General features: G+C 38.1%; 2 protein-coding genes across 2 annotated transcripts; both read left to right on the top strand.

The window, feature by feature from the left end:
- The first annotated feature begins 255 nt into the window (after positions 1 to 255).
- LOC139723662 (adrenodoxin-like protein 1, mitochondrial) lies at positions 256 to 4,253 on the top strand. The gene is made up of 5 exons (XM_071634888.1): positions 256 to 326; positions 1,615 to 1,721; positions 2,406 to 2,493; positions 3,398 to 3,450; positions 3,786 to 4,253. The coding sequence occupies exons 1-5, from the start codon at positions 256 to 258 to the stop codon at positions 3,887 to 3,889; spliced, it is 423 nt and encodes a 140-aa protein (XP_071490989.1). The 3' UTR covers positions 3,890 to 4,253.
- A 9,358-nt stretch (positions 4,254 to 13,611) lies between these two features.
- LOC139723644 (alpha-1,3/1,6-mannosyltransferase ALG2-like) lies at positions 13,612 to 22,523 on the top strand. The gene is made up of 5 exons (XM_071634870.1): positions 13,612 to 13,847; positions 19,472 to 19,654; positions 20,075 to 20,219; positions 21,414 to 21,611; positions 21,956 to 22,523. Exons 1-5 carry the CDS (start codon positions 13,680 to 13,682, stop codon positions 22,465 to 22,467), a joined length of 1,206 nt encoding a protein of 401 aa, XP_071490971.1. The 5' UTR covers positions 13,612 to 13,679; the 3' UTR covers positions 22,468 to 22,523.
- The last annotated feature ends 3,897 nt before the right edge of the window (positions 22,524 to 26,420 follow it).

Here is a 26,420-nt window from a genome sequence, read left to right as displayed (position 1 = left end):
CCGATTTCCCCCAAACTTTCAATGATGTGTTCTACTATTATTGCTGCATTCACTCAATCCACATGTATATGAAGATGGACTTGTCCTTTAAGTAAGTGTGAGGATCGAGGATGTGGCCATGTTCAATAACAACAATTGTCTGGAGTATTCAAGCTTTTTTTTCTTTCTTTTAATAGCCTGCAGATAGGGGTCAACTTGTAAAATGCAATGTTGTTAGATTATCATTGATGTGTTGATGGACATGCACATTCTACAATGTATTCCACAGGTGGTGGTCTCAGGCATGGAGACTATGAATGGCAAGATCCAAAATCTCCAGATGAAGTGTGAGTATCACGATATCGGCACCTGCACCAAGGTTCGACTGTGCATAAAAGCGGGCGACAAGACCTCGTATCTACAAAATATCAAATGTTCAGGAGAGCCAAAAAACATGGCGGCCAAAGCACTGTGGCGAATGGGCTAACCTTTCCTTTGACATGCTGTGGTGGCTTCATTGTTGGAGTAAGCCAGTTGGGATTTGGACAGGACATCATTTAACCCATTATTTGACCATTAATCCAAAAAAGTCATTTTCACCAAAATTGCAGATACAAGGTCTTGTCACCCCGGCGACGTATAGTCTACATGTAGCTGGCGATTGAATTTTGGATGGTGTTATGGTTGAATTATGGGCTGCTTGCATTTAAGAAACTTAGGACACATTTTCAATTTCCAAAAGGAATATTCTGTTTAAAAGAAAGGTCTGTAAATTGTATCTTGGGATTTGTTTCAATTAGGTTAGGCTGGTATGCAATGGTAAATGTTATAAGTGGACCAGTTCAGTGTAGAGGATCCCCAGTGTAGAATGTTGACCTATGATATGTAAAATATGGCACAACTGACCTGCTGTGCATTAGTCATTGCAGTCATGATTGTTCATGTTTTTGTAAATTTTCTTTTTATTTTCCTTTGTCTATTATTGAAAGAACTTCCTTTTTATTTTAAAAGTCCAGTTTTGCTTACAGTTTCATGATGTATTTCAGTAACACTCTGTGCTGTGGGATGTGGTTGTTCAACTCTTTGAGAGATATGTCGTGTACGTATGGTTTGATGTAAATATTCCTGCCTAGCTGCCCAATGGGATGCACGTGCCAAACAGATTGATTAATAAACTATGGTCAGATTAGTTATGAGGGCAATGCACTATGCAAATCATGTTGCATGCACTGATGCAGTTTCTACGCAAAGTGAGAATACTTTGAAGAGTCTTGTGGGCAAACTTACTCTCCCCACCCAGGTGTTATGCTTGCAGATGATTATGACGCTTAACAGATAACTAGAGCTCCTATGAAACTGTGAAGAATACCTTACATTGATCATAACACATTTTAATGTTCTTTTGGAATATTCCATGCATGGTTAATATACCTTCTCTTGGGTTATTGTAGTACAAAATATAAATAAAGTGGATTGCCTGTAGCCTTGAATAAGTCAATCCTCTTTATTGATTAAAGTAGTCAGTAAATCCATAAATCAACAATAACTGTATAGCTATTAATTCATCAAGCCACTAGTGGTAGAGGCAATCATTAAATCAGAGCCAAATGTTTCTGTTGTTGTTTTTCCTCACAGTGTCAACATAACATACGTAACCAAGGACGATGAGAGGATAGAGGTGGCAGGAAAGGTTGGTGATAATGTGATGTACTTGGCACATCGATATGGCATTGAAATTGAAGGTGAGTGCTGTGTAACTTTTGATTCTTTCATGGCCACTTGTTTGTCCATGAAGTTATGAAAGGGGTTTTGATATTGCAGCTTTTTTTCTTTTTTTTCTTTTTTCATGACTGACTCAGGAGGCACTCTCATGAGTATGGAGTTAGTCTGCATGGAAAGGAAATCTTTAGCAAAGTTGATGTGAATGAAGAATGGGGAGAAGGTTTTTGTTTTTTTGTTTTTGTTTTTGTTTTACGTAGTTTTCATTATGAATGTACACAGGAATTTCTTTTGATTGTGAAAATCTTGGATGAATCCAGAAATGATAGTAGATGAAATCGGCAAACTGATTATCTGGGATGAGTGGATTTTGTAGACTGTGCTAATAGAGCAGATATTGACAATGTATTGTACTAACAGAGCAGATATTGAAAATGTATTGTACTAACAGAGCAGATATTGAAAATGTATTTCCATTTGGTTGCTTTATATGGTATATCCAATGAGATGGCAAATCTTGTCTTACAAGTAAACTAAGTCATAATCAATCTCTATTACCCCCCCCCCCCCCAGTTTGCTTACATCAAATTTATACCTATGTTGTTTGAAATTTGGATTGAAAGTAAACATGCATTCTGACAACACTGTGTTCATCAAGCTTAGAGTGACTTATTTCGTTTTGAATTTCTTTTGTTTCTTACTTGAAGGTGCTTGCGAAGCGTCATTAGCATGCTGTACTTGTCACGTCATCTTGCCAGACTCTTACTTTGACCTTCTGCCAGAGGCCACAGAGGAGTAAGTAACGATTTCTGGCCTTTCTGCAAATAATCCTTTAGTCAGGAGTGGGTGGAAATACCGGTATGTGTGTAAAAATTGCTTGTATCATTTCTCACAGCTCTGCTGAGAATCTCATCCAGATATGTGTCTTTTGCATCTTGTGCCATTCCAATATCATTGCACTGCAAGTTTACCCTGGCATTACTGTCTACTGTGGAAAGGTCAAATCTGTTTGGACAAGGAGAGATTTTCATTCTCATAGACTTAAAGCATGAGAGGAGTCAGTTGTTTGGACCTTGCCAGGCATGTGATGTTTAAGAGAGAGGCCAGTGTTTTGTCTTCTGTAGTGTTTCCATCCGTGACATTAATGATATCCACACATATAGTTATGTTCAAGACCTGGACTATTTCTTTTTATTTTTGAAATATTTTGATTACAAGTAAGCACATCTTCGTTTTGTTTGTCGTACAAAAGAGACCTGTATTCAGTATTATTGTATATTTGTATATGCACATTATGTTTCATTCTGACATGAAATGCAGTAATTCAGGCATTACAATCCTACTTATTTCAATCTTATTCCAGCATATTATCCAAATCAACAATCATATTAGGCATTGAAAAAAAAGATAACAATTCATTGATCTATACAGAGAATGTTATGATTAAGCAGGTTTGTATTTGAGTGCGATTCTGAGCCAATTAAGATGAAGAATGAAATCATTGTTGCTCAGTCATGATAGTACACCATGTACGAAGACTGAAGAGAAGACATCAGTTGTCAAACTGACATTGAGGTAGCTTTGTATGTATGACTGTTGTAAAGGAAAGAGATTGTAACAAAGAAACACAAGCAGTAATATTTTTTTTAAATGTCTTCTTTTCTTTCTTTCTTTCTTTCTTTTTTTTTTTGCCTTACAGGGAAGAAGATATGCTGGACCTTGCACCATTTCTCACAGCAACGTCGAGGCTAAGTAAGTAAAAGATATTATTCATCATCAGCCCAACAAATATTTTGCAGTTACTTTATGAATTTTGAAAGTTATAGAAATATATACATTAGTAGAACAACTTTATAGAAAGTGATTAGATGAATGTATTCATTTTGTATAGCCAAATTCAGAAGTGGATCAAAATATGACGCATTATGCTTTGATGTGCTTTTTTTTCAGATTATTGAGAGTGCTACTTTTGAATTTAAGATTTCCTCATGGCATTTAGAAAGAAAAAGATGTAGATGTGGAAGTCTGAAGTCATCTCAGAGTTAGGCTTATGTGTTCCTTCGCTTAACTACACCCTCCTTTCATAGGCTGCCAAATCATTCTTAGTAAGGAGCTGGATGGGATGGAGATAAACCTGCCGAAGGCAACGCGCAACTTCTACGTCGATGGCCACATACCGCAGCCACACTGACACAGCGCAAGTGAAAACTCCCTTTCGTGAAGCGGGCTTCCAGCACTGATGTGAATACCAGACCATTTTGCCATGTCAAATGGATGAGGGTGCTGGGCACCCCAATGCATGGTGGGTTGGGATGTATTGATACATGCAGTCCCATTGGTGATCTAGGTACTGTGCTGTGGGGTGAAGGAAGATCGCAAGGTTTTGTGTGCTTGGTTTTGTTTATTTGTGCTGTTGGTGCCATTTCGACTGCTTAACCAACATGCCACCTTTTCTCAGTTGGCATTGGAAGCTGGGTCTGTGTCCATTTCTTTCCCTGACAGATTAGCGAGGTGGATTGGCAGGCAATGAAACATTTAGGAAGGTTGGCACAAGGGAGATTTAACTGGAATAATCATGGTATCTGGTGATAAAAGTAATAGAATGGTGAGTCAGAAGGCTTTTCACTTGGCCATGGGATCTTGCGTGTAACTCCGTTTTTGCGTGGCGTTTTGTAATCATGTTAACAGATATCGTCTGTTCTCACAGGCCGCAAACTATGGCGAGCCAGTGAGTAATACAGCTCTTCAAACACATATGTAAAAATAGTGTGCAAAAAAAAAATGTATACTGTAAGAAGTATATGCTTTGTTGAAATCGTCTGAATCTTCTGAACTGTTTGTTGGAGGTGAAGCTGTTAAGGTGGTAAATGCCTGCATTGATAGTGGAAAACTGGATGTGAAAAAAAATCTCTGGGCCATAATTTGCTAAGTCTAGTCTAAAGAACATGATTACAAAAACTAATTCTTATAGTTCTCAGACACACAAGAAAACCCTGTTTTACAACATCATGGTTTCTAAAGGTGTTTAGAAACTTTATCTATTTGCTAAGTGAAAAGCCTTCAGGATCCTTATTAGTAAAACATTCATCAACTTTTATGTTGTTTTGAACTCACACCAGATAATGTGTGGAACAGCCTGTATGCAAAACAGCATTGGGTATGAAGAGATGTTTGAAACAGAAAATATTGATGTAGCAGCTGGTTTTAACAAGCCACAAGTATGGTACCCAGTGGTATGATACTTTGGCGAGCCTTAGATCTGCTACGCGAACATTAAGATGATGCAATTAGGCAAAAAATGGTGCTCTGCACATGCGGGAAACAGCTATTTCCATTGTCCAACCCTTGGAGAGGCATCGTCTTAGCATTCACATCACAGATCTAAAGCTCGTTGTTGGTATTAGTGATAACTCAACAATATGCAAGTACATGTTCGAGATGAAATAGATTGAGTGTATGTTTGTTGTATGATTGTAAGAATTAGTGGGTTGTACATGTAGATCAACGAGTCTTCGACGTGGAAGGGAATCTGTTTGTGATAATATACTTTAGTCAAATCCATGGCTACAGTTCGCCATGAAATGATGTCGTAATGCTTTCATTTTCATTCATTCATTTATTTTTCATTTCCAACAAAAACATATAAATATATTACAAAAATTGAATACAGTGCATAAATTTCATCATACAAAGTAAAGGATAAATTTACAGAAAACTTGTAGGTATAGGAAAATGTTGGAAATGGGGAGGAATGCTAAAAAGCTCTCGGCTTGCATTATCTCACATTCTTTTGTATCATTCAAGCTTTATGATTTACCCATGACATACTTTGCCAGAAATATTGTTGTTTTTTTCCTGGGTTTGTCACCTTATGTATAAAGAACAACATTATGATATGCAATAAACTTTCTTGTATAAAGAACAACATTATGATATGCAATAAACTTAAGTATGTGTGACAACTTTTGCAACGCAACATGATCTTAAAAAGCACCTTGTGGTTCCTCTGAAGGATGTTGCTGTTGTGAACGTCACTCAAAGTCAAATTTTAGACACCAAAGAAAGGCCTTGGGCTGTCCTGTTATTCAACTATTTATTATGTGGAGCATAAGTCCAATATTAACACAGAACATGGTCTTGGACAATCAGTTTCACCGAGTATTCACCATAATTAAAGTTGATGGGGGTAAAGCTGATTCCATCTTAATCTATCCATACTTTGAAGAAATCCACCTCAAACTGATGTTGATGTGTGGAATGCTTTGACTTGAATAGTCCCTGCACAGAATTATTATTTCTTTTTATGCCTCCGCCACGAAGTGGTGCCGGAGGCATTATGTTTTTGGGTTGTCCGTCCGTCCGTCCGTCCGTCCGTCCGTCCGTCCGTCCGTCCGTCCGTCCGTCCGTCCGTCCGTCCTTCCGTCCTTCCGTCCGTCCATAACGAATTTTGTGGACAAGGTAACTATCAAAACCTTTTGGGGTATCCTAATGAAACTTGGCATGTATGTGTATTAGGGAGCGAAGTTGTGCCTATCAACTTTTGGGTGCACATGCTCAAGGTCAAAGGTCAAAAGGTCAAGGTCAAATACATAAAATGTTACTATTTCCACCATATCTATGCAATGCCTGAAGATATTTTCTTGAAACTTAGTGCATACATGTATTACCCGATTAAGATTCTCGGGTGAAAGTTTGGGTTATGAGGTCAAAGGTCAAAGGTCAAAAGGTCAAGTAAAAATATTAAAACTTCACCTTTTTTCTCTGAACCTTGAAAATTGTTCAAGGTATCTTCATAGAACATACACTGTAATATATATGCATGTACTGACTGGCAGTGATTATCTAGAGAATTTAGGGTTCATGGGGTCAAAGGTCAGGGGTCAAAGGTCAAGGGCAACACTTCAAAATATCACTATTTCCCTCATGTTTATGCAATGCCAGCATGATTTTTTTTTTACACTTGGTGTATGCATGTATAACCTATTAGAGATTCTCTGGAAAGTTTTTTTTTTCTTTTGTTTTTGCCTCAAAGGTCAAAAAGTCAAAGATCAAGTGAAAGTGCTGAACTAATTTTTTCCTCCATATCTCGGAAGTGGCTCAAGTTATCTTTAAATGTACTACATATTTATGCTTTTTCTGCCTGACAGTGATTATCTTATGAATTTTGCGGTCAAAGTCCAGATGAAAATGGTAATAATTTACTATTCAATACAGAAATTGCACTTTTTCTCCATACCTTGAAAATTGCTCCATGCATAAACGTATGAATGGGTCAAAGTCGAGTTAAAGTCCTTAAATCCCAAATACATGCTCTCCTATTCATCCAATTAAACCTAGGTCATGGAAGGTGAACATTCAACACATTTGTGACAAACTTGTCATTTTAATATTTTGCCAATTTTGTGAAAAGTAATCACACATTGTCCACATGTACTATCTAGACCTGTTAGGAGAATCATGCATTATGGCGGAGGCATACCAGTTGCCATAGCGACATTTCTAGTTTCTTCATAGGAAGGTCTTTCAGCCTCCAGCATACGTTTGCCTTGCCCTCCCCTGTTGGCTATATGAGAAGGTATTGGCAGTATATTTTGCAGTGTTTTTATTTTCCCAAATTTTGCAAAATGACATATATTTGCAAAATTAACAACTTATTCCTACCTGTAAAAATATTCCTACCTGTAATACATATGCACCATATAGCAGTTCCAAGGTGGGAAATCCATATCTTTTCTCCTAAAAAAAAACCCAAGTATTCCTTATTTCTCACTGTTTCTGTGGTTGTTAATAGCAAATATAAACCCATGTGAAATTGTCCTAAAAGTCTCAATTCTTAATGTCCTGTTTTTTCTTCAATAAAAACATTTCTAAAAAGTATACACTTGTACTTGCAAAATTCGAGGCATGCACACTTACAACTTACAAGATTCATTTTGTTGTTATCAATGATTGACCAGTCGTAGTAGTTTGTGGTACCAGGGGATTGTTTTAATGACAACTATGTTTCTTCTTAACTTGTGTGTATTTTTAAAGCTCAACATTTGACAACTTTGTGCAATATGGTATGGATATGGCTGTATGCTGTATTTACTCAAAGTTTTATCTTTAAAACATAAAAAAGAATCCTCTATTTGAAGCAGAGTGGTTCTGGTGGATTTTGTGGATGCCACTTAGATATCAAAGTCATGTAACATTGATGTGATCGTTCTCTTAGATATTTCTGTTGCAGCATGATACTACAGTTAACAAAGCATTTGCATCAGATTTATTTTTTTGTAATAAAAAAAAGGATTACAGTGTATCTTGTTATTTCTCTGTTATTTGCACATTATGTGTTGTCTAGAAAGAGTTGTGAAAATACCTCAGTAGTTCCTGATTTATAGGAAAAGATATTGATCTTTGGGACTAAGCCATGCTGTTTTTAAATGTTGTGTATTTGTATTCCATTATCATTTCTGAACTGTTATCAAATTCACCTTTTTTTCACTTTGACTTTAGTGTTCATTCAAAATAAAAAAAAAGGAACATATGTGATGACAAATAAGATAGAGTAGATATAGATATTAGGAATTATAATTTAACCAAATGTATTTCAAGGCTTATTACCAGCTCCTTTTGACGAGTGTCTGTATGAACTACAAAATATATTAATCATGCTGTATTCTCTTCAAGCATGTGCCCTTGCATCACAAAACCAACAGAAAGTAGCCAGACATGGATTTTTAGTTACACTACCAAGAGCAGATTCTGAAAGAGCAGACTTTAAGCTTTCAAATGATATGTAACTTAATTCAATTTGACTTCCCTAACCTATCCCAATATTGGAAAGAAAACACACACTCTGGAAAGTGTGAACTGAGATAGGAGGCTCTGAAGTACAGGGTCTATTCAAACAAGCCGTGCTAGCTGTGCGGTAAATGGAAAAAAAAGAAAAAAAAGGGATGTTAACCGCTAGAGCAACAACAAAGAAGGGATTTATCAGATTAAGCTGAAATTGAGCATGCTTTATTAACACATTCTGTAGATAATGTCAACTTTCAATGCAGTAGCATCATTCTTTTCAAAGTTATTGGAGTTGAAAGTCAACAGTATAGACGGCATTTTAAAGAAATGAAAAGAGGACTCTATGAGAAACTCCTACCCACAATATTCCACCAAAAAGTGTTTAATAAAAACTGCTAAGAACACAAGTTCCTATTCATTTTATGATCCCAAACTTTAGTATAATGTAGACGACTTGCTCTTTCAGAAAATATGAAAAACTCAAAATTGGCTGGGTTGACCCATTTCACCTTTTTTCAGTCCTAACACAAAATAAGTGTGTGCGACTTTTTATTGGTTTTGTGATGCACAGTCACATATAAGATATCAATATGTAAATAACCTGCCCTACTTTGGCACAAGGAAGTAAGTTTTAAGAACAAACAATGCGAAATCTGTGTTTTGTTGTTTGTATTAATATCAGTGTAATTCTGATATCTTGACTTATTAGTACATTGAGTGTGTGCTCAAAGCTTGGTATGCAGATAGAGCGTACTAAGTCCGATTTTGAAACATATGATGTAAATGTAGATGTGTAACATCATAACTTACATTTCAGATTCAAACTAATTTCATTTTTCCGTAGAAGATAGAGCAGAGATAACAGGTGGTACAAGGTATGTAGAATGATCATGTATCTCAGGGTGTCTTGAAGTCTGCATATAAAGTTGGAGTAATGATATGTTTTCCTGCTGAATGTATTCCTGTGAGTACCTACCAGACAATAGCACATTCACAACAGTGAGAAAGCAGGAATCTACAATTGTTTATTCCCTTGGCTAAAATTAGGCTATACAGTATATTTAACCCTTTCCATGCCAGGGATGTTAGACAGTGTGCACCTTGCTATGGGTTTTCTGTGCCAATTGGCACTCAAAGCACACCAGGGATTTGATTTCAAGTTTAAAGGGTGTGTACAGTTCTGGTTGAGGTGAGGATTTAGCTTTTAATGTTTTGCAAGATATTCACAAACCACTCTATGAGATGTCAAAGAGCATGAAATTCCATGGGGTATCAAAAGTTTATTTGATGAAAATCGGTTTTGAAATGGTTGAGATATCCAAAAACAAGGTGAAACAAAGAGCTCCTAATAAAGTTGTGGCATGTCGCCTTTTATTGTTATCACTTTTTTGGATATCTCAGCCATTTGAAAACCAATTTTCATCAAATAAACGTTGAACCCTTCTTAAAATTACAGGCTCTTTCATATTTCATGAGATGTTTCTCATTATCTCACTTAGGAATGTTCAAAACATGAATCCCCACCTCAACCAGTACTGTACAGTCCCTTTAAAGCCTAATGATACCAGTATAATTTTTTTTTTACATCTGCTGCACACATGCAAATAAATAAATGAATAAATAGATAGATTGGAAAGAGAGAATGAAGGAATAATGCTAGGACATGGCCTACATAATTAAATCATACAAAACCATGATAGATAGATAAGTCATCTTGTCAAAACATAATATCAAACCGAGCGTCAAGTCTTACTTGTCCAGAAATTGATTTTTTTTTTTAAATTCTTGAAATGTATGATGTTGCTGTTCTTTTTTTTAATTTTTGAATGTTTGGGTAAACAAGTCTCTCTCACACTGAGGGGAGTATCATGGGAAATTTTTAGTCATCAGCTTTCTGTGAAAGAGTGTTTAAAGACAATGCAGATTTTGTGCAATTTATTGTAATTAGTATGAAATTGTTCAAACCCTTGACAATGTATGCGCACAAAATGTATCAAATTGCCAGTAAAAGTGATATATTATATTTTTTATCTCTGCATAATTTCTCAAGTCAAATATATGTAAATATCTTTTATGTGTTAATGAATCAACTGATTTTTATGTAGACAGAAATAATAACATAATTCTTGTGTATCATGATGATATTAGTGCTGCACAGTTTTTGAGAATTAAGAAAAATAGGGCCTCGACAATATGGTATCAACATTTCTAATGTCAACCAGCCTTCTGATACATGAATGACTGTTCAAAACACCTCAGTTTGTGTGTGTGTGCATATGACATGCAAACTTCTTTGACAAACTTTACTAGTACAATGTATGATAAGCTCTGCTCATGACATGACCAGGATTGCATCATCCTGCATGCTGTGTACCAGAAAAAAGAGAAGACAAATATTTTGTTGGGAAGAGTTGAATAAAGTAATTCCATGCATTAGCATTTTAATAGGTGTTTGAAATGATTGAGATTTTCTGTGCAAGCAATGTAATATGATAATCCCAGAACCAAGCTGATTATTGCAAGTTTTAGTAAGATTACATGCTGGCTGCTGGATGTCTTAGTGGCAATCATAGTGTTAGTTTGATGTCATCCTTGCTGTCATAACATTTATAATAGTCTTGGGATTTTCCTTCAAACTGTGCCTGCTATGCGTCTTGTGTTTCACCAACTCCATTATGTACGCTGGCAACTTGTCTCATTAGGTCGATTTTTCCTGTTCACTATGCAGGGAAAAATGCTTCCATAAGGCCTCACTATCTGAGTATCAGTGAGTCACGTAGAATGACTTGTACACTATGGAGATGCGTGTTCCACAGCTGTTCTCCTTGGCTTCATACTGAGTAGCTCCACTTCCGGGATGAAAATAGATACTGTATACACTATATATTTCGCGGGGGTTTTATTTTCGCGAATTTCGCGAGTCGGGAACTATTCGCGAAATTAACAACACGCGAAAATATTACCTTCCAAAATGAATCCCTTGCCTTGATTATACGTACATTTCAGTACTAGTATACCATGTCGTGGCTTACCGAACAGACCATACAGTGTACTGGCTATGCTTGTTTACGTACATATAGCACGCACACGTCCACGTCTACTTACGAATACTGTACTAGAGAGCCAATCCATTATCGCAAGGGGACCACTCGTCAGAAGTCTAATGCAATGGACTTAACCACTTCAAAAATTTTGAATTCTAACTTACTAGTTCGCAGAGTTTGGTAAGTTTTTTTTCATCCAGTGTATAACTAGTATCATTCTTATTTGCTAGTAAGTTGAAAATTCACACTTTCTTTGCCACTTCATATTTTCTCTGGTCCCCCAATCGCGAATTTAACCACTCGCGAAAATGTGTGACAGCGACAATTCGCGAAAATTTATGTACGCGAAAATTATAGCGTATACAGTAGGTTGGTAGAAGAATGGATGGATGGATGGATGAATGAATGAAGGAATATGCAGTCAGCCTCACCGAAGTGGAATCTATATGGACTGAAGAAATAACTTTGACTTATAAAATAGAGAAAATTTGACTTATATGGGATTAAAATCAATAGAATTTAAAGAGAAGAGGACTTGAAAAGACCTTTGACTTAGACGATTATTCGACTTACGCGAGGTCAACTTAATTAAGTAGATAGATGAATGGGACTTCATGTAGATGAGTGAATAGGTTAACAGATAATCATTTGTCTTCTGCTCTGTGAATGTCATGCAGATTTGATTGGTGCACAAACACTACTAGTAGTTGCCGGAATGAGCAGTGTGAATTGAATTGTACATGTTTTAGGGTTTGTGGCCTATTATTTTGTGTGGTGGTTACACTATACATCCAGATGATTGAACTATGATATTTTAAGTTTATGCTGTATGTTTATAAATGATGACATGACATTTTCAAATGTTTCTGTCTTGTATTTCAGTAAAGAAAAATAAAATCCATGATGTAATTCCCTCTCTCTTTTATTGCATTTACTGGTACTAAAAATGTGTGCATGTACAACAGTATATAGATATTATATAGGTGATGGTTTTATGGAGAGAGAGAGAGAGATACATATACATAGAAAGAGATATATTATGTTTCAAATATATTATACAGATGTAGAGATAGAGCATTATATTACATACACAGAGAAAAGATATAAAGGCAGAGAAGATAGAGAGATATACAGATGGGAAAGAGAGAGAGAGGGAGAGGAGGGAGAGAGATGGTGTGTATGTGCATTTGCATTTTTACAATTTAAAGTTTACATTGGAACTTTTGACTTTCATCTTTGTATAAATAAAATAAAAACCTCATTTCCTGCTTTGGGCCTATATAGGACTACAACTTGTATATATTTTGTAACCAGATCCTTTCATAATTTGAGCAAGTGGCAAATTGAAGGATGTCATGAATTGCTTTTATAGAATTACAGATTGCCTGTACAGAAATGTTTTGTAAGAAAGACCTGTCTCTTAATTCCACCCTACCATCTACATGCATGTGGCTGTTGCGTCAGAAAAATGAATTCATTTTAATATGGAGTGTACTGCCATCCATTCTTCATCCTTGCGATATGTACCCACTTTCTCCCAACACACAAAAGCATTCATGCTATGAATACCCCTAGATTACTGTGGTATTTATTAGCATAACGTACATGAATATCATTAAATTTATACTTAATCACACATTTTTGTTGACGTTAAGCGATTTCTATTCTGACTGTTTCGTTTTGCTTTGATTTTACCCCAGTTATCATTTGTAACCGGGATTACATCATCCTGTTTCGACCTGTTTGGGTGGCTTCGCGTCGGGCATCAGCTGATTGTAAAATTATCAGCATCGATTACATCGACACGTAGGCTGCTGCAACGCGGAGGGGAGGGGTCCCGGTGTAGCGTTGCGTCCCGCCGTGTCGGTGGTGCACGAACCCCACATGTGCACGAAAACTAGCAGCCGGCTACAGTAGTAGCATGACACACACACGTACACACATCGTCAACCACATACACACAGTCAGTGCAGTCACCGGGCATGGTGTCAGACCTTCACATTTTCAGGTCAACGTGTATGCTATGCGCTTGGAAATACCGTTTGAGTAGTGACCAATCTTTTACAATCTCCCTCACAGTCAAAAGACAACTCTCGGCAACCAAAAGAGTTTGCAACACAACTGAAAGACAGTTGTAAAACTAAATAATCAGCGATGGTTCGAGTGATCTTTTTGCATCCAGACTTGGGCATAGGTGGAGCCGAGCGACTCGTAGTCGACGCCGCACTAGCCCTGCAGACTCGGCGACATTCAGTGAAGCTGTACACTGCTCATCACGACCCTTCGCATTGTTTCAAAGAGACAAGCGATGGCACTTTGGAGGTATAGATACAGCTCCTAAGTTTTTTAATGAGAACTTATCAAGCTACGATAAACCAACTCGTATGTCCGTCACAGAGTCATTTAGCTTATGTGTAGTCCCACACGTTAATAATGTTGTGGGAAGTTTGAATTTCTGTGCACCCATCCATCCCATCCACTGATTGATCCAGTTACACGTACGAAACCAGACCATACAGATTCCAAGAGCACAGCTCCATTCTATATGCCAATGGCTTATAGCACGCTTAGTTTAATAGTACATTACATCAGAACAGAGTGCAAAATGTCAAGAATAATGAAACTGATAACTGTTGTGTCGGGAGAGCAGCGCCAGTGAAACATCTGTATCTGTATGGTTTAGTCAGCAAAATGTCCAGGAAGACACATCCACGCTAACTTGTAGAGAAGCACTACGTGTGGATAGAGCGCGACTATTGAAATTGCATCAAATTTTGCTTGAACAGGGACAATGATGGGCATTGAACCACTGCGTTGGGGAGTTGGTTCCAGTCTTTAACAGTCGTTATGAAGAAGGAATCCCGGAAAACTGTAGCTCTGTGTCGTTGTTGAATAAATTTTTGATTATTGCCTCTGGTGTCACGTGCGTTGGGTTGAACATAATTATATAGGGGGACGTTGACTAAACCGTTCTTCATTTTGTACAACATACAAAGCCTCTGATGCTTTCTCCTTGTCTGGAGCGATTCCCAGCCCAACTCGGATAATGCCCTTGTAACAGATCCCTCTTCCCTGGTATAGGTGTTCGTGCAGAATCTGGCAGCCTGCCGTTGGATTCGCTCGAGAGAATTAATGGAGTGTTTAGTGGTAGGGTCCCAGACGGAGGATGCGTATTCGAGTATGGGTCTCACAAGGGCCAGATATGTAGCAGATTTCACTTTCGTATCACAGTTCCATAGGTTTCTGCGGATGACATTCTGCACATTTTGGGCTTTCTTAAGAACTTGCTGAACATGGGGGTTCCAGTTTAAGGTGTTGGATAAGGTGATGCCCAGATAGGGGTGGGACGAAACACTCTTCAATTCGGAATTACAAAATTGGTATATGTTGTGGGGTGGATTTCTCTTGCCAAAAGTAATAGTACAACATTTAGATGGGTTGAAGTTCATAAGCCAGGTGTCCTGCCAGTTTTCCAGTGATTTTAGGTCATCCTGAAGAATACCGACATCTTGGGAAGGTGAGATGGATGAGTAAAGCAGACAATCGTCAGCAAATAGTCTGGCTTTAGAAGAAACAGCATTTGGTAAGTCGTTTATATATAACAGGAACCATAGAGGACCAGTGACTGTGCCTTGAGGTGCACCTGAGGTGACGCTCGCAGATGAAGAGGAATGACCGTTCAGGACAACTCATTGGGTGCGATTGGTGAGAAAATTCCGGACCCACGTGGATATCTCACCGTCAAGTCCATAATATTTCAATTTAGAGATGAGTCGGCGGTGTGGAACCTTATCAAAGGCTTTGGTGAAGTCTAACAGTGCCGCATCAACCAAGTTGTTTTTATTCAATTCATGGCTGATATCATGTATGGTTAAGATGAGTTGGGTTTCAGTTGATCTCTTGGCCCTGAAGCCATGTTGGTCGTCCGAGAGGATATTATGGGATTCAAGGTGTTTCATCACGTGACTATGGATAATGTGTTCCATAACTTTGCACACTACCGATGTAAGTGAGATGGGACGGTAATTAGCAGGACATCTTCTGTTGCCCTTTTTAAAGACAGCAGCGATATTGGCCTCCTTCCATCCCTGTGGGACAATGCCGGAGTTGATCGATGACTGGAAGAGGTCTTGTAGTGGCATAGCTAACTGTTGGCGCCAATTTTCAGGAACCATGAAGGTATGCCGTCTGGGCCAGGAGATTTGTTAGAGTTCAGACCTTTGAGTAATTTAAGTACTCCATCTTCAGTAATAGTAAGATGATCAATCTGTTTGTGTGGACTGTCGCCAAGCAAGGGGACGTTACCGTCAGGTTCAACCGTGAAAACACTTTGAAATTGATCACTAAGTATATTGGCTTTTAGGTGATCTTCGCTGACTATCTTTCCCTCAAAATCAAGATCAGCGACCCCAAAGCTTTCTTGATTAAGGCGTTTGATAAAAGACCAAAAACGTTTGGGTTCTTCAAGCAGGGCAGACCCTAAGGTGTTCCTGATGTAGGAAGACCGCGATTTCCTAATGAGTTTGTGGGTGGATTTCCTAAAAGATCTGAAAATTTCCCAATCGGCTGGTTTTTCCGATTTTCTAGCTTTATTATACAAACGTTGTTTTTTCTTGACCATACGACGCAGGGTTCTGTCGAACCAAGGTAGGTTGAAGCGGGATGAAGACAATTTATGTGGCACATGGCGTTCCATTATTGAGAGAATGTTTGATTTAATCTCTTCCCATTTTCTGTTCACATCATAATCAAGACAGTTGTTACGATAATATTCAGCAAATTCATGGAGTGATTGCTTGATACCCTCTACATCAGCCTTGTTTCGTAGAAATATTTTCCTTTTGGTTGGACGTTTTCTGAAGGGAGTGATTCTGACATCGATTACAACAGCATCGTGGTCGGAAATTCCTTCCCTACATATGACCTTCTGTACAATTTCAGGATTGTTTGTGAAGACCAAATCAAGTATACTCTCAGTTTTTCCATATCTTCTCGTGGCAGAACTAACATGTTGATACAATCCAAATTCCTCAGCTAGGGAGATCAGTTTACCGGCAACTCCAGTGTTACTGCCACTCTCAACACTGTGATCAGACCATGAGATATTTGGCAAGTTGAAGTCCCCAGTGAGTATAACATTATGTGAGTTAATTTTGTGCCCTATTCTGGTGAGTGATTCCACAAGGTGCTCAATTGCTTCACCTTTATCGTTGGGTGGACGGTAAAAAACTCCAACGAGCAGTGGCCTACAGCCTTTAATTTTGGTTTCAGTCCAGAGAATCTCACAATCTGAGTTATATTCACTGCAATGAGAAGTAGCCAGGTCCAGTTTGACAGCCTGGAAAACCCCCCCTCCAATTTTCGGTGGGGTCCTGTCTTTCCTGTGTACATCGAAATGATCAGGAAAAATCTCACTACTGTTGATGCTGGGGTTTAACCATGACTCGGTTCCACACAGGATATCAGGTTTGACAGAGTCTACGAGCACCTCAATGTCTCCGGCTTTAGATCTGACACTTTGACAATTTGTAAGAAGTATCTTGAAGTCGTCCTTCTTATTCATTGGGCGCTTCGTCTTAATAGAATTAGTGAAATTTCGATTTGGCATTTTAGGTGAGACATCTTTTGGCGAAGTCGGCTGAGAAGTGTCTATGGAGTTCAAAACATCAAAGGGATTTTCAGACGAGATGTTTAGATCTACGCTGAAGAATGAGCCAGAAAAGGACAGATTTTCACATTGAGGACAAATCCAGTTGCAAGAGCTATTCATAAGTGAAAAATACGTATCGGAGTCAATGTTACAGCATGCTGTGTGTAGCCACTTATCACAGCTGTCGCATTGAACTGCATGATGATCTCTCAAGACGTCACCATCACACACACTGCAAGGTGCACAGCAACTAGAACAATACCATGGTGTAGAATTTGCAGCTAAGGTTTGGACCTGTTTGAGGGTTTTTCCGGCACAGCTGAGGTGAAAAGATCCTTGACAATCTTCACATTTGAGTTTATTTTTGCTGAATACTAATTTGCTACAAAGGGGACATGGTTCAGTGCGCCTGGGTTTGTGGACAGGGCCAGGATTCATTTGAACATCACCTGAACACATGATCAGGCCCATTACAACGGTTCGATTTGGTTGGAGGTGATGTAGGATATGTCCTTTCTCTCTTGCGGGTGAATGATATAGTGTTACAATGTTGTCCAGGAATTTGTTTCTGTTAGACAACCTCGAATTCCAGATTGGGTCATACATGTACCTTGCAAACAAAGAGCTTGTATCGACTCTGGGTACATACAGGGCATAATTTACGAAAACAGAGTCGGTACCGGTAAATTGATCAGTAGGATCGCAGTATGCTCCAATAGCAACAGAGCCATTCAGGCACGATGATTTGTCTCTCAAAAAGGAAGTATGAGGAATGGATGTACTTACAGTTTGCAATCCCTCATTCCCAGGATGGGTATTCAACAGTCCCCCTAGTACTCTGGCAAGTACAAAAAGTGTGACAGCTGCGTTGAAATTGGTGCGCTGTTGGAACTCAGACTTGTGCATGTTTCCCATGTTAGATATAAGGGAATCAGTGGCCAAAACACATCAGAGGTGGGTTCAAGGTGATAACCCGAAGTGTCGATATGAGCTTGAGGAGTACCGCAATGGAAAACAGGAGGTAGAGTGACCCCACCGTTGACAAAATGGTGGTCAAAGATGGCGGAAATACACGCTAACAAAATGGCGATCCAAAATGGCGGAGCACAAATCAAAACGATCCAAAATGGTGATAATGATGGGCCAGAACATTAAAATACATCAAAAGTAGAACGCAAAAGACACAGGTATCTGGTGAATAAGCTAAAAATGCACACAAAGTGGCGTGGAGTGAAGGCAAGAACTATAATTCACGCTGAGAAGATCTTCTGGCTTCGTGGGCGAAGTATGTACAGAGTATGTACAGAGCATCAATCTGGGCTAACTTTGATGGGCAAGTATCGGCGACTCGGCGGTGGCGCAACACGATGCTCCGTATGGGATTTGTGTTACTGACCAGGCGGGCCAGAGCAAAAATTGAGGATAAAAAGTCAGCCAGATCACACGTTGAACAACGAAAATAAATACGCAGTAATGCTAAAAAAGCTTTAAAAAGCAGAAATCACTTAATGGAAATCTGCGATGACAATTCTAAAAACTAAATTTTAACATATTTGAAAGTTAAAATCCTGCGACAAGGCAGTAGAAGTCCATCCACACGAAGCGCCCTCTATGAGTGGGTCGTGGATGCTAATTTCTAGTAAAATTAATTTAAATCTTTTCCTGCTAAGTATTTTTTTTTTTTTTTTTTGGGGGGGGGGGAGGGGGGAGGGGGGGTTCATAGGCATTGTCATTGAATTGGTGACTATAAACTTTGAATCTTGTAATGAGTTGTAAACTGGCCAGTACAGTAGAAAGTGAAGCTGCCCCCCCCCCCCCCCAAAAAAGAAGAATACGGGTACTTAATTGCATTATAAGCAGTAACATTACTACCAAGGTAAAAATAAATAAAAAAATAATGATAGGCCACACACACACACACACAGTCGCAAGTGATTTCGAGTTCTGGTGACCTTAATGGCACCATGAAATGAGTGCTTCATCATGTTTTAGGACCAACTAAAATTAAAATTACGGAGACTTTCAGATGGATTATACAGGGCTTGACACCAGGCTACTGCTAAATATCAAGCCCTGGGCCCTGGTTTATATGTCACCATGCTGGATGTTTCACGTCGTGTACTTTACCTTGCTATTGTTTTGCTGCAAACATGCCTTGATTTGCAGTCACTATGTGAGTACACTAATTGATATGAATGGAGGTGTGTTAAAGAGTCTTTTGTGCTGCCCTCCTTGTTCTTTGTTTAATTATGGTAGGGATTAATAAATCCATGCTTCACCTGTTGACCTCATGCAGGTCATCACAGCCGGAGACTGGTTGCCAAGGAGCGTATTTGGCTACTGCTATGCCCTCTGTGCATACTTGCGCATGGTGTATGTCACCCTCTACCTGATTCTGTTCAGTCGAGAACAGTATGATGTCATCGTCTGTGACCAGATCTCCGCCTGCATTCCATTCCTCAAGATTCGTCGATCCAAGGTAATATCTCATAAGTTTTTGACAAATGTTTGGTATCTATAATTCTCTTTAACTATAAATGCATTTATCTTTCAAAAATATTGCACATTGTTATATACCTGCAAACTATTCCTATTTTTTAGACCAAATCAAGCCATAATCAAAAATTGGTATGAGAAAGCTGCAAGTAAGTATTTATCAGGCTTTTTAATGAATGAATCCTCATTTTTGTTTTCCAAGTATATATTGCTTGCCTTGTCAATAGCAAAGTGATTTAGGCAAGAGGTCAATTCCTGCAAAAAACCACTAAAGAGCAATTTTGATAGTGGGAAGCTAAACTATTTAAGGATATCACTTTGTGAGTTTCTTCATGTGCTTCAATATGTAAAGCTCCAAGTCTGCAGTCATTTCCAATATTGACAATTGCCCTCCTCATTTCAGATACTCTTCTACTGCCACTTTCCTGACCTGCTGCTTACAAAACGACAAAGCTTCTTGAAAAAGCTCTATCGTGCGCCCATTGACTGGCTGGAGGAGAAGACTACAGGAATGGCAGACTGTATAGTGGTCAACAGTAATTTCACAGGCAAGCATTGTCTTACATAAAAACTACTCTAGGGTAATTTCTGTTCTTCAATTTTCTTAATCTTTGCAAAGTCTATACAAAGATATTTGCAAGTGGTAGCAACTTAGCATCATCCTCACTCTCCAGAGAAAAAGAAGAATGAAAAAATGAGTGAAGACTGTGTGGAATAAAAACAAAAAGAAGCCTGCAGGATTGTCACAGGTCCGGTAAAAACATATCAAACATAAAAAATGTCAAATTGTTGTCGACTTGATATGTAAATGTTGTGATGCACTTCATAGTGTTTTGGTTATACTGTGGTTTCATCTGTTCATTACAAGAAGGACACTGAGTAGATGACATGGCCTATCACATTTGGAATCTGTTCTTAGCAGCAAATGTAATGGCAATTAATAAGACCTATGTGTATTCTGAGTTAATAACATTTTCAGTATGAAGACTTAAAGGACAAGTTCACCTTCATAAACATAAGGATTGAGAGAATGTAGCAATATTAGTAGAACACATCATTGAAAGTTTGAGGAAAATCAGACAATCTGTTCAAAAGTTATGAATTTTTGAAGTTTTTGTGCAGTAACCGCTGGATGAGAAGACTACTGCAGTGTATGAATAACTTAGATGTCACATGCGTACAACAATATAAGGAAAATATAAAGAGAATTTCACAAAATTCCATCTTTTGAAAAAAGTACACATTCCCCTGACTCGTTACCGACAAATGTTATTGGTAATATTATTCCCCCTGCCTTTAGAAAGAGGCAAGTCAAGGGCTCTTTTATTATGCGAAAAAAGTGAAAATATGTTGAATTTTCTTTTACATTTTCTTTATACTGTTGTACGCATATGACTCACAAGCTGTAGTAGTCTTCTCATCCAGCGGTTCCAACACAAAAATTTTAAAAATTCATAACTTTTGCATCGATTGTCCAATTTTCCTCAAACTTTCACTGATGTGTTCTACTAATATTGTTGCATTCTCTCAATCCTTATGTTTATGAAGGTGAACTTGTCCTTTAAACAGTATGTGACATCTCGTGCTTGCCTGGAACATAAAGTTGTTTTCACTTGAAGCTGCATTTATAGAACAATACATAGTTGATGTAATGAATGCACAAAATGTGAAAACTACAAAGAATTGAAGACCTTCAAAGTCTTTATTAGTTATTTCTCCTTACTCTCTTCTTGTTTCTGCAGCTGAGACTTTCAAGCAGACATTCTCAACCCTTAGCGATGTCCAGCCGGAGGTGCTGTATCCTTCCCTCAACTTCTCAGCCTTCAATGCGACCATCGAGCCGGCTGGTGACCTCATACCATCTGGTGTCAAGACCCTTTTCTTGTCCATCAATCGCTATGAGAGGAAGAAGAATCTCAGCCTAGCAATAGAAGCCATGGGTGAGTATCATCTCCTTGTAGTAGAGATGCGGAATGAAAAATGGCCATATTGTTTTGAACATGTTACTTATGATTTGACACGTAAAATTGGACTTTGTTTGTATGTAAATTTGTATAATTGTTTTTTTGAGTAATGTATTTCTCGTTGTCTATATGTTACTCGTGAAAATCAATTTTGTGTCTCCATGAATGGACAATAAATGCTCACATATATCAAATCAAAAAGGAAGCAACACTTTCACATTTTCAACTGTCACTGTGAAATTTAGATGAGTTTTGTTTTGATACTCATTGTGTGAGCCCACATTTCTTCCACATTGTTTTCCTCCATCCCTACTCATTAGGTGAACTCAAAACAAAGCTCTCCGATGATGAATGGCTGAATGTTCACTTAGTGATGGCTGGTGGCTACGACGACCGCGTTGTTGAAAATCGCGAGCACTATGAAGAGCTTGTCGCCCTCGCAGAGCAGCATGGTCTTGTAGATCATGTGACATTCCTGCGTTCGTTTAGCGATGCCCAGAAGCTGACCCTGTTGGATAACTGCACGTGCCTCCTGTACACGCCGTCCAACGAACACTTTGGCATCGTGCCAATAGAGGCCATGTACATGAACCGGCCAGTCATCGCAGTCAACAGTGGGGGTCCTCTCGAAACGATAGCGCACAAGCAAACAGGATTCCTGTGCGAGCCAACAGCAGCAAGCTTTGCCAGTGCCATGGAGCGGTTTGCGCGCGAACCTGACCTGAGGGATCGACTAGGAAAAGCGGGGCGAGACAGAGTAATCAACAATTTCTCCTTTAGGGCATTTGGAAACAAGTTAGAGAAACTAGTTAAGAGGGTAAATAGATTGTAATAGAAATGAAGTTCCTGTAGTATTGTGTCTGATCTACACATAAGTAGCTTCTGTGTTTTCTGTGGAACATGTCAGTAAATGTGTGGTGAAAAGCAGCCAAATATTGCATAGTTTATAATATGCTTCTATATGATATAGAAGTGCATTGTGCTTGTGTGAATGGTCAATTGAAGGCAAGTGAGCTGCTGTGATATTTTCAGGTGAATGCATAAACTCTCTGTGGATGATTTTTGTTTTAAGGAAAATAGTATTGAAAAGAAGTGAAAAGTATGAAAGAGAGGTGAAAGTTTTTATGGCTATCAAAACAGTTTGAGGTGAAATATAATTGTATAAATTGATACCAGAGAGATATTGCGATAAATCTGAAATATACATTTGATTATTTATGTTAAAATTATTTTTGATAAAGAAATTATATGCTTCTTTAGTCTTGTTTGTATCAGAAAAAAAAACCCACAAACATTTTTGTTCATGTGTGGTGTAAAATCAAGTGTGAATGGATGTGAGTAGGCTGTAAGAAATTAAAGAAAACACAAACTCTGCATAAGGTTTCATCTTTTCATTATAAGGTTTTCATAAGGTTTCATCGTTAGGAAGGTGTTTGTTAAAGTATTTGTCAGTATTTCAAATAATTTCTGTTTTGATTGTCTTTATCTTTTGTCTATGTGACATTATGTGCAATGAGGGACCTTTAAATGGTGTCAAGTTACTAGGAGTTGGACCAGGGTAGACACATACACCATGTTCACATCACAAGGAATCTAATCAAGAGTGCAAAGACACCATATGCAGTGGGTTGCAGGGATGTTGACCAGTAAATCATTTGTTACAACAGACAATAGGTAATCCAGTGTGAAAGCCAGCCGTAGGGATGTGAGCCATTAGGGCCAGTGCACAAGTTTGTCTGTTTAATGGAACACTAGAACGTTATTGCAGATGTGGTCATACAATTTAGCATGTGGATAGTTGTTGAAGACATAATAATTTGATAAAGGGACTCACTGTTGGTTTATCACTCACTAACTACAATACAATGCTTATCTATTCCATTTATCACTCACTAACTGCAATACAATGCTTATCTATTCCAGAATCATACCATCTTTTGAGCATCAGCGTGCGTGATCTATCAAAGCATGAACGTAAATGAAGGCCCATATATGGTCACATAGTTTAAACCGTGGTCATCCACTGGTGAGTTTGATTACAGTGGGTGCCATACTCTTAAAAAGCCTTGAAATTAATTGTACTAACTCCCTATTTATCATGTTCAGGATCCCCAATGTTCCTCATCTGTCAGAGAGAGTTGTGTGTAGATGTGGGAGAGTATTAATTGCTCAAGATGCCTTTAAGTTTTAAACCTTACTCAGCATGCACAAGTAAAACATACGTTACAAGCTCCGTAACACAAATGTTCAAGGAAAGCACAACCATGAATCACATACATTGTAGTTACACTCAAACACACACACACACACACACACACACACACACACACACACACACACACACACACACTCTCTCTCTTTCACACACTCACTCTTTCAACAAGGTGCTGATAAATACCTCAGTATGATCCAACCTTGCCATTTTGTGTATAAGTACTTGCAAACAACAAAAGCTTATATTTGAAACGTCTTCTGTTAGTTTATAAACATGTATCAAAATTGCAGGTATGTACACTATACATATGTTCATTCATCACAATATATGAAGGTGATATGGGGCAATTTCAACAGGAAGTCAAATTAAATTTCCCCTGTGAGCAGACATTACATTTAGCTGTCATATGTAAGACTTTCCCTGTAGGGCAGCAATCAATCAGACTTTATGGCCTGAATTCACAAAGGTGGATTAAATTTAGACCATGATTTATGCACATTTCTTCTGCGTAGATAAGATTGATAGATTGCATACGCCAACAAACGTCCAGTAACAGATGCGCATTGATGCGCGCATGTCAAAGGTACGCCTATTTCACGCTTATTTTAGACCATGGTTTAGAATTACACCATGGTCTAAATTTAAACTGAACCACCCTCATGAATTTGGGCCAATATGTGATATATTTTGCAGACATAAATCAGTTGTGAATCAATATTTGTACAACAAATTCGTGAGTGGTTGATGGAGAACCACCAACAATAGACATTTGTTGCTGACTTGTCTTCGTGTGTCATGAAGACAATACTAATATACGTGACATTCATCTGTTGCGGGTAATTCTTTGGCGTATTTGGCAAATTTGTATCGGCTGATGTTCAAAATTAGCAAGAGTAAGACCACAACAAATATTGGCCAAATACCCGTATAGTTTTCCATGATTATTCCCTCGTAGGATGCTACAGTATGCATTTTAGAAGTGCAGTCGACTCTGCATTAGTAGATGTTGCATTAGGTGTAATCTCACCCACGTTGAAGTGAATTTTACAAAAACAGGATGGTAAAGGATGTTTATAATGTGATCCTGAAGTGAATTATGGACATGGTTCTGTAATTAGGAAAGCTAGTTATACCCACTTAGACTACATCCAGTCTGCTCATTTTTTTAATTAACATTTTTTTTTTAATACCAAAAAGTTGTAGTATCGTAAATGTTCACAGTGCAGCCAAGTCATGTCTGTCATCAGTGTTGTCAATAAATCCTTAACCACAACTAAAGCAGCAAGAATATTACTGTTTTGTCTTCTTGATCTTTTTGTTGTATCACTATGCCAAATATATGAATTCATTGTAATGACTTATCATATTTTTAGATAAAGAAGTTACACTGACAGGCCAGAACTGTAAAAAAAAAAAACAGCATGATTTTGTGGAGAATGCTGGCACATTATAAGTGGCATACAGTATATTTGAGAAGTACTACAAGCACACGAAGAGACGGACTGAAATTAAAACATACTGAAAGACACTCTCTGAAGTGTAAAATGCGATAAGCTTTTAAAGGACAAGTCCACCTTCACAGACATGTGGGTTGAGTGAATGTAGCAATATTAGTAGAACACATCAGTGAAAGTTTAAGGAAAATTTAACAATCTGTTCAAAAATTATGAATTTTTAAAGTATCTGCGCAATCAATGCTGGATGAAAAAACTACTACAGTGTCTGATGTCACATGCGTACAACGATATAAGGAAACTAAAAAGAGAATATCACAAAACTTTACTTTTTTTAAAAAGTGCACATTTCTCCAAACTGTTGCTGATGTATGTTAAGGGCAATATTATTTCCCAGGCCTTCTGAAAGAGAGAAGTCAAGTGTTCTTTTGTTATGCGAGAAAAGTGAAAATATGTTGAATTTTCTTTATACTTTCTTTAGATCGTTGTACACATGTGACATCACAAGCTATTGTAGTCTTCAAGCCGTGACTGAGCAGAAACTTCAAAAATTCATAACTTTTGAACGGATTGTCAGATTTTCCGCAAACTTTCACTGATGTGTTCTACTAATATTGCTGCATTCACTCAACCCACATGTCTATGAAGGTGAACTTGTCCTTTAAGTGAATCTATGATTTATAAATTATCATACATTGCATTACAGCCTATAAAACATGGATTTTTATGTCTTTGCTGTTATTCAGTATAATACTTCCATGTACAATGTATTTCAAACCTAGAGATGGACAGGGAAAGGTGGCTCCAAGTATTCTTGAAAAAATAACTTAGCCTCACTGTGAGGAAAGTGAGCGACAAAATAATCATCAAAATCAAAGTAATTGATGTATTTACATTGCACCTTGCATATTCCACCTAGATGCTAAATGTTGCCAGCAAAGGCACTGTTTTGATTGAGAGACAGCCTAGCCATGTCACTGTAAGTAGCGGATATCACGCTAACATTTGTACAAAGAGGTACTTTCATCACATGCTTCCTTCCTTCCTTGAATGAAGGGCAGCAGAAGCTCCCTGACAGGTGACTGGAATCAGACCTTGCAATCACAATGATGTCAA

The sequence above is a fragment of the Diadema antillarum genome, unplaced genomic scaffold, assembly GCF_040938485.1.
Source record: "Diadema antillarum isolate AM-2024a unplaced genomic scaffold, OU_Dant_1.0 scf00000197, whole genome shotgun sequence".
NCBI classification, from domain to species: domain Eukaryota; kingdom Metazoa; phylum Echinodermata; class Echinoidea; order Diadematoida; family Diadematidae; genus Diadema; species Diadema antillarum.
This window is presented reverse-complemented; position numbering and strand designations above follow the sequence as displayed.

Bases quoted from the DNA above. Each gene is read 5' to 3' on its own strand.
- LOC139723662 (XM_071634888.1), top strand. From the start codon at position 256: ATGTATTCCACAGGTGGTGGTCTCAGGCATGGAGACTATGAATGGCAA. The intron at 1,722-2,405 runs GTGAGTGCTGTG...TCTTACTTGAAG, and splicing joins ATATGGCATTGAAATTGAAG to GTGCTTGCGAAGCGTCATTA. The intron at 2,494-3,397 runs GTAAGTAACGAT...TTTGCCTTACAG, and splicing joins CTGCCAGAGGCCACAGAGGA to GGAAGAAGATATGCTGGACC.
- LOC139723644 (XM_071634870.1), top strand. From the start codon at position 13,680: ATGGTTCGAGTGATCTTTTTGCATCCAGACTTGGGCATAGGTGGAGCC. The intron at 13,848-19,471 runs GTATAGATACAG...GACCTCATGCAG, and splicing joins CAAGCGATGGCACTTTGGAG to GTCATCACAGCCGGAGACTG. The intron at 19,655-20,074 runs GTAATATCTCAT...TCCTCATTTCAG, and splicing joins TCAAGATTCGTCGATCCAAG to ATACTCTTCTACTGCCACTT.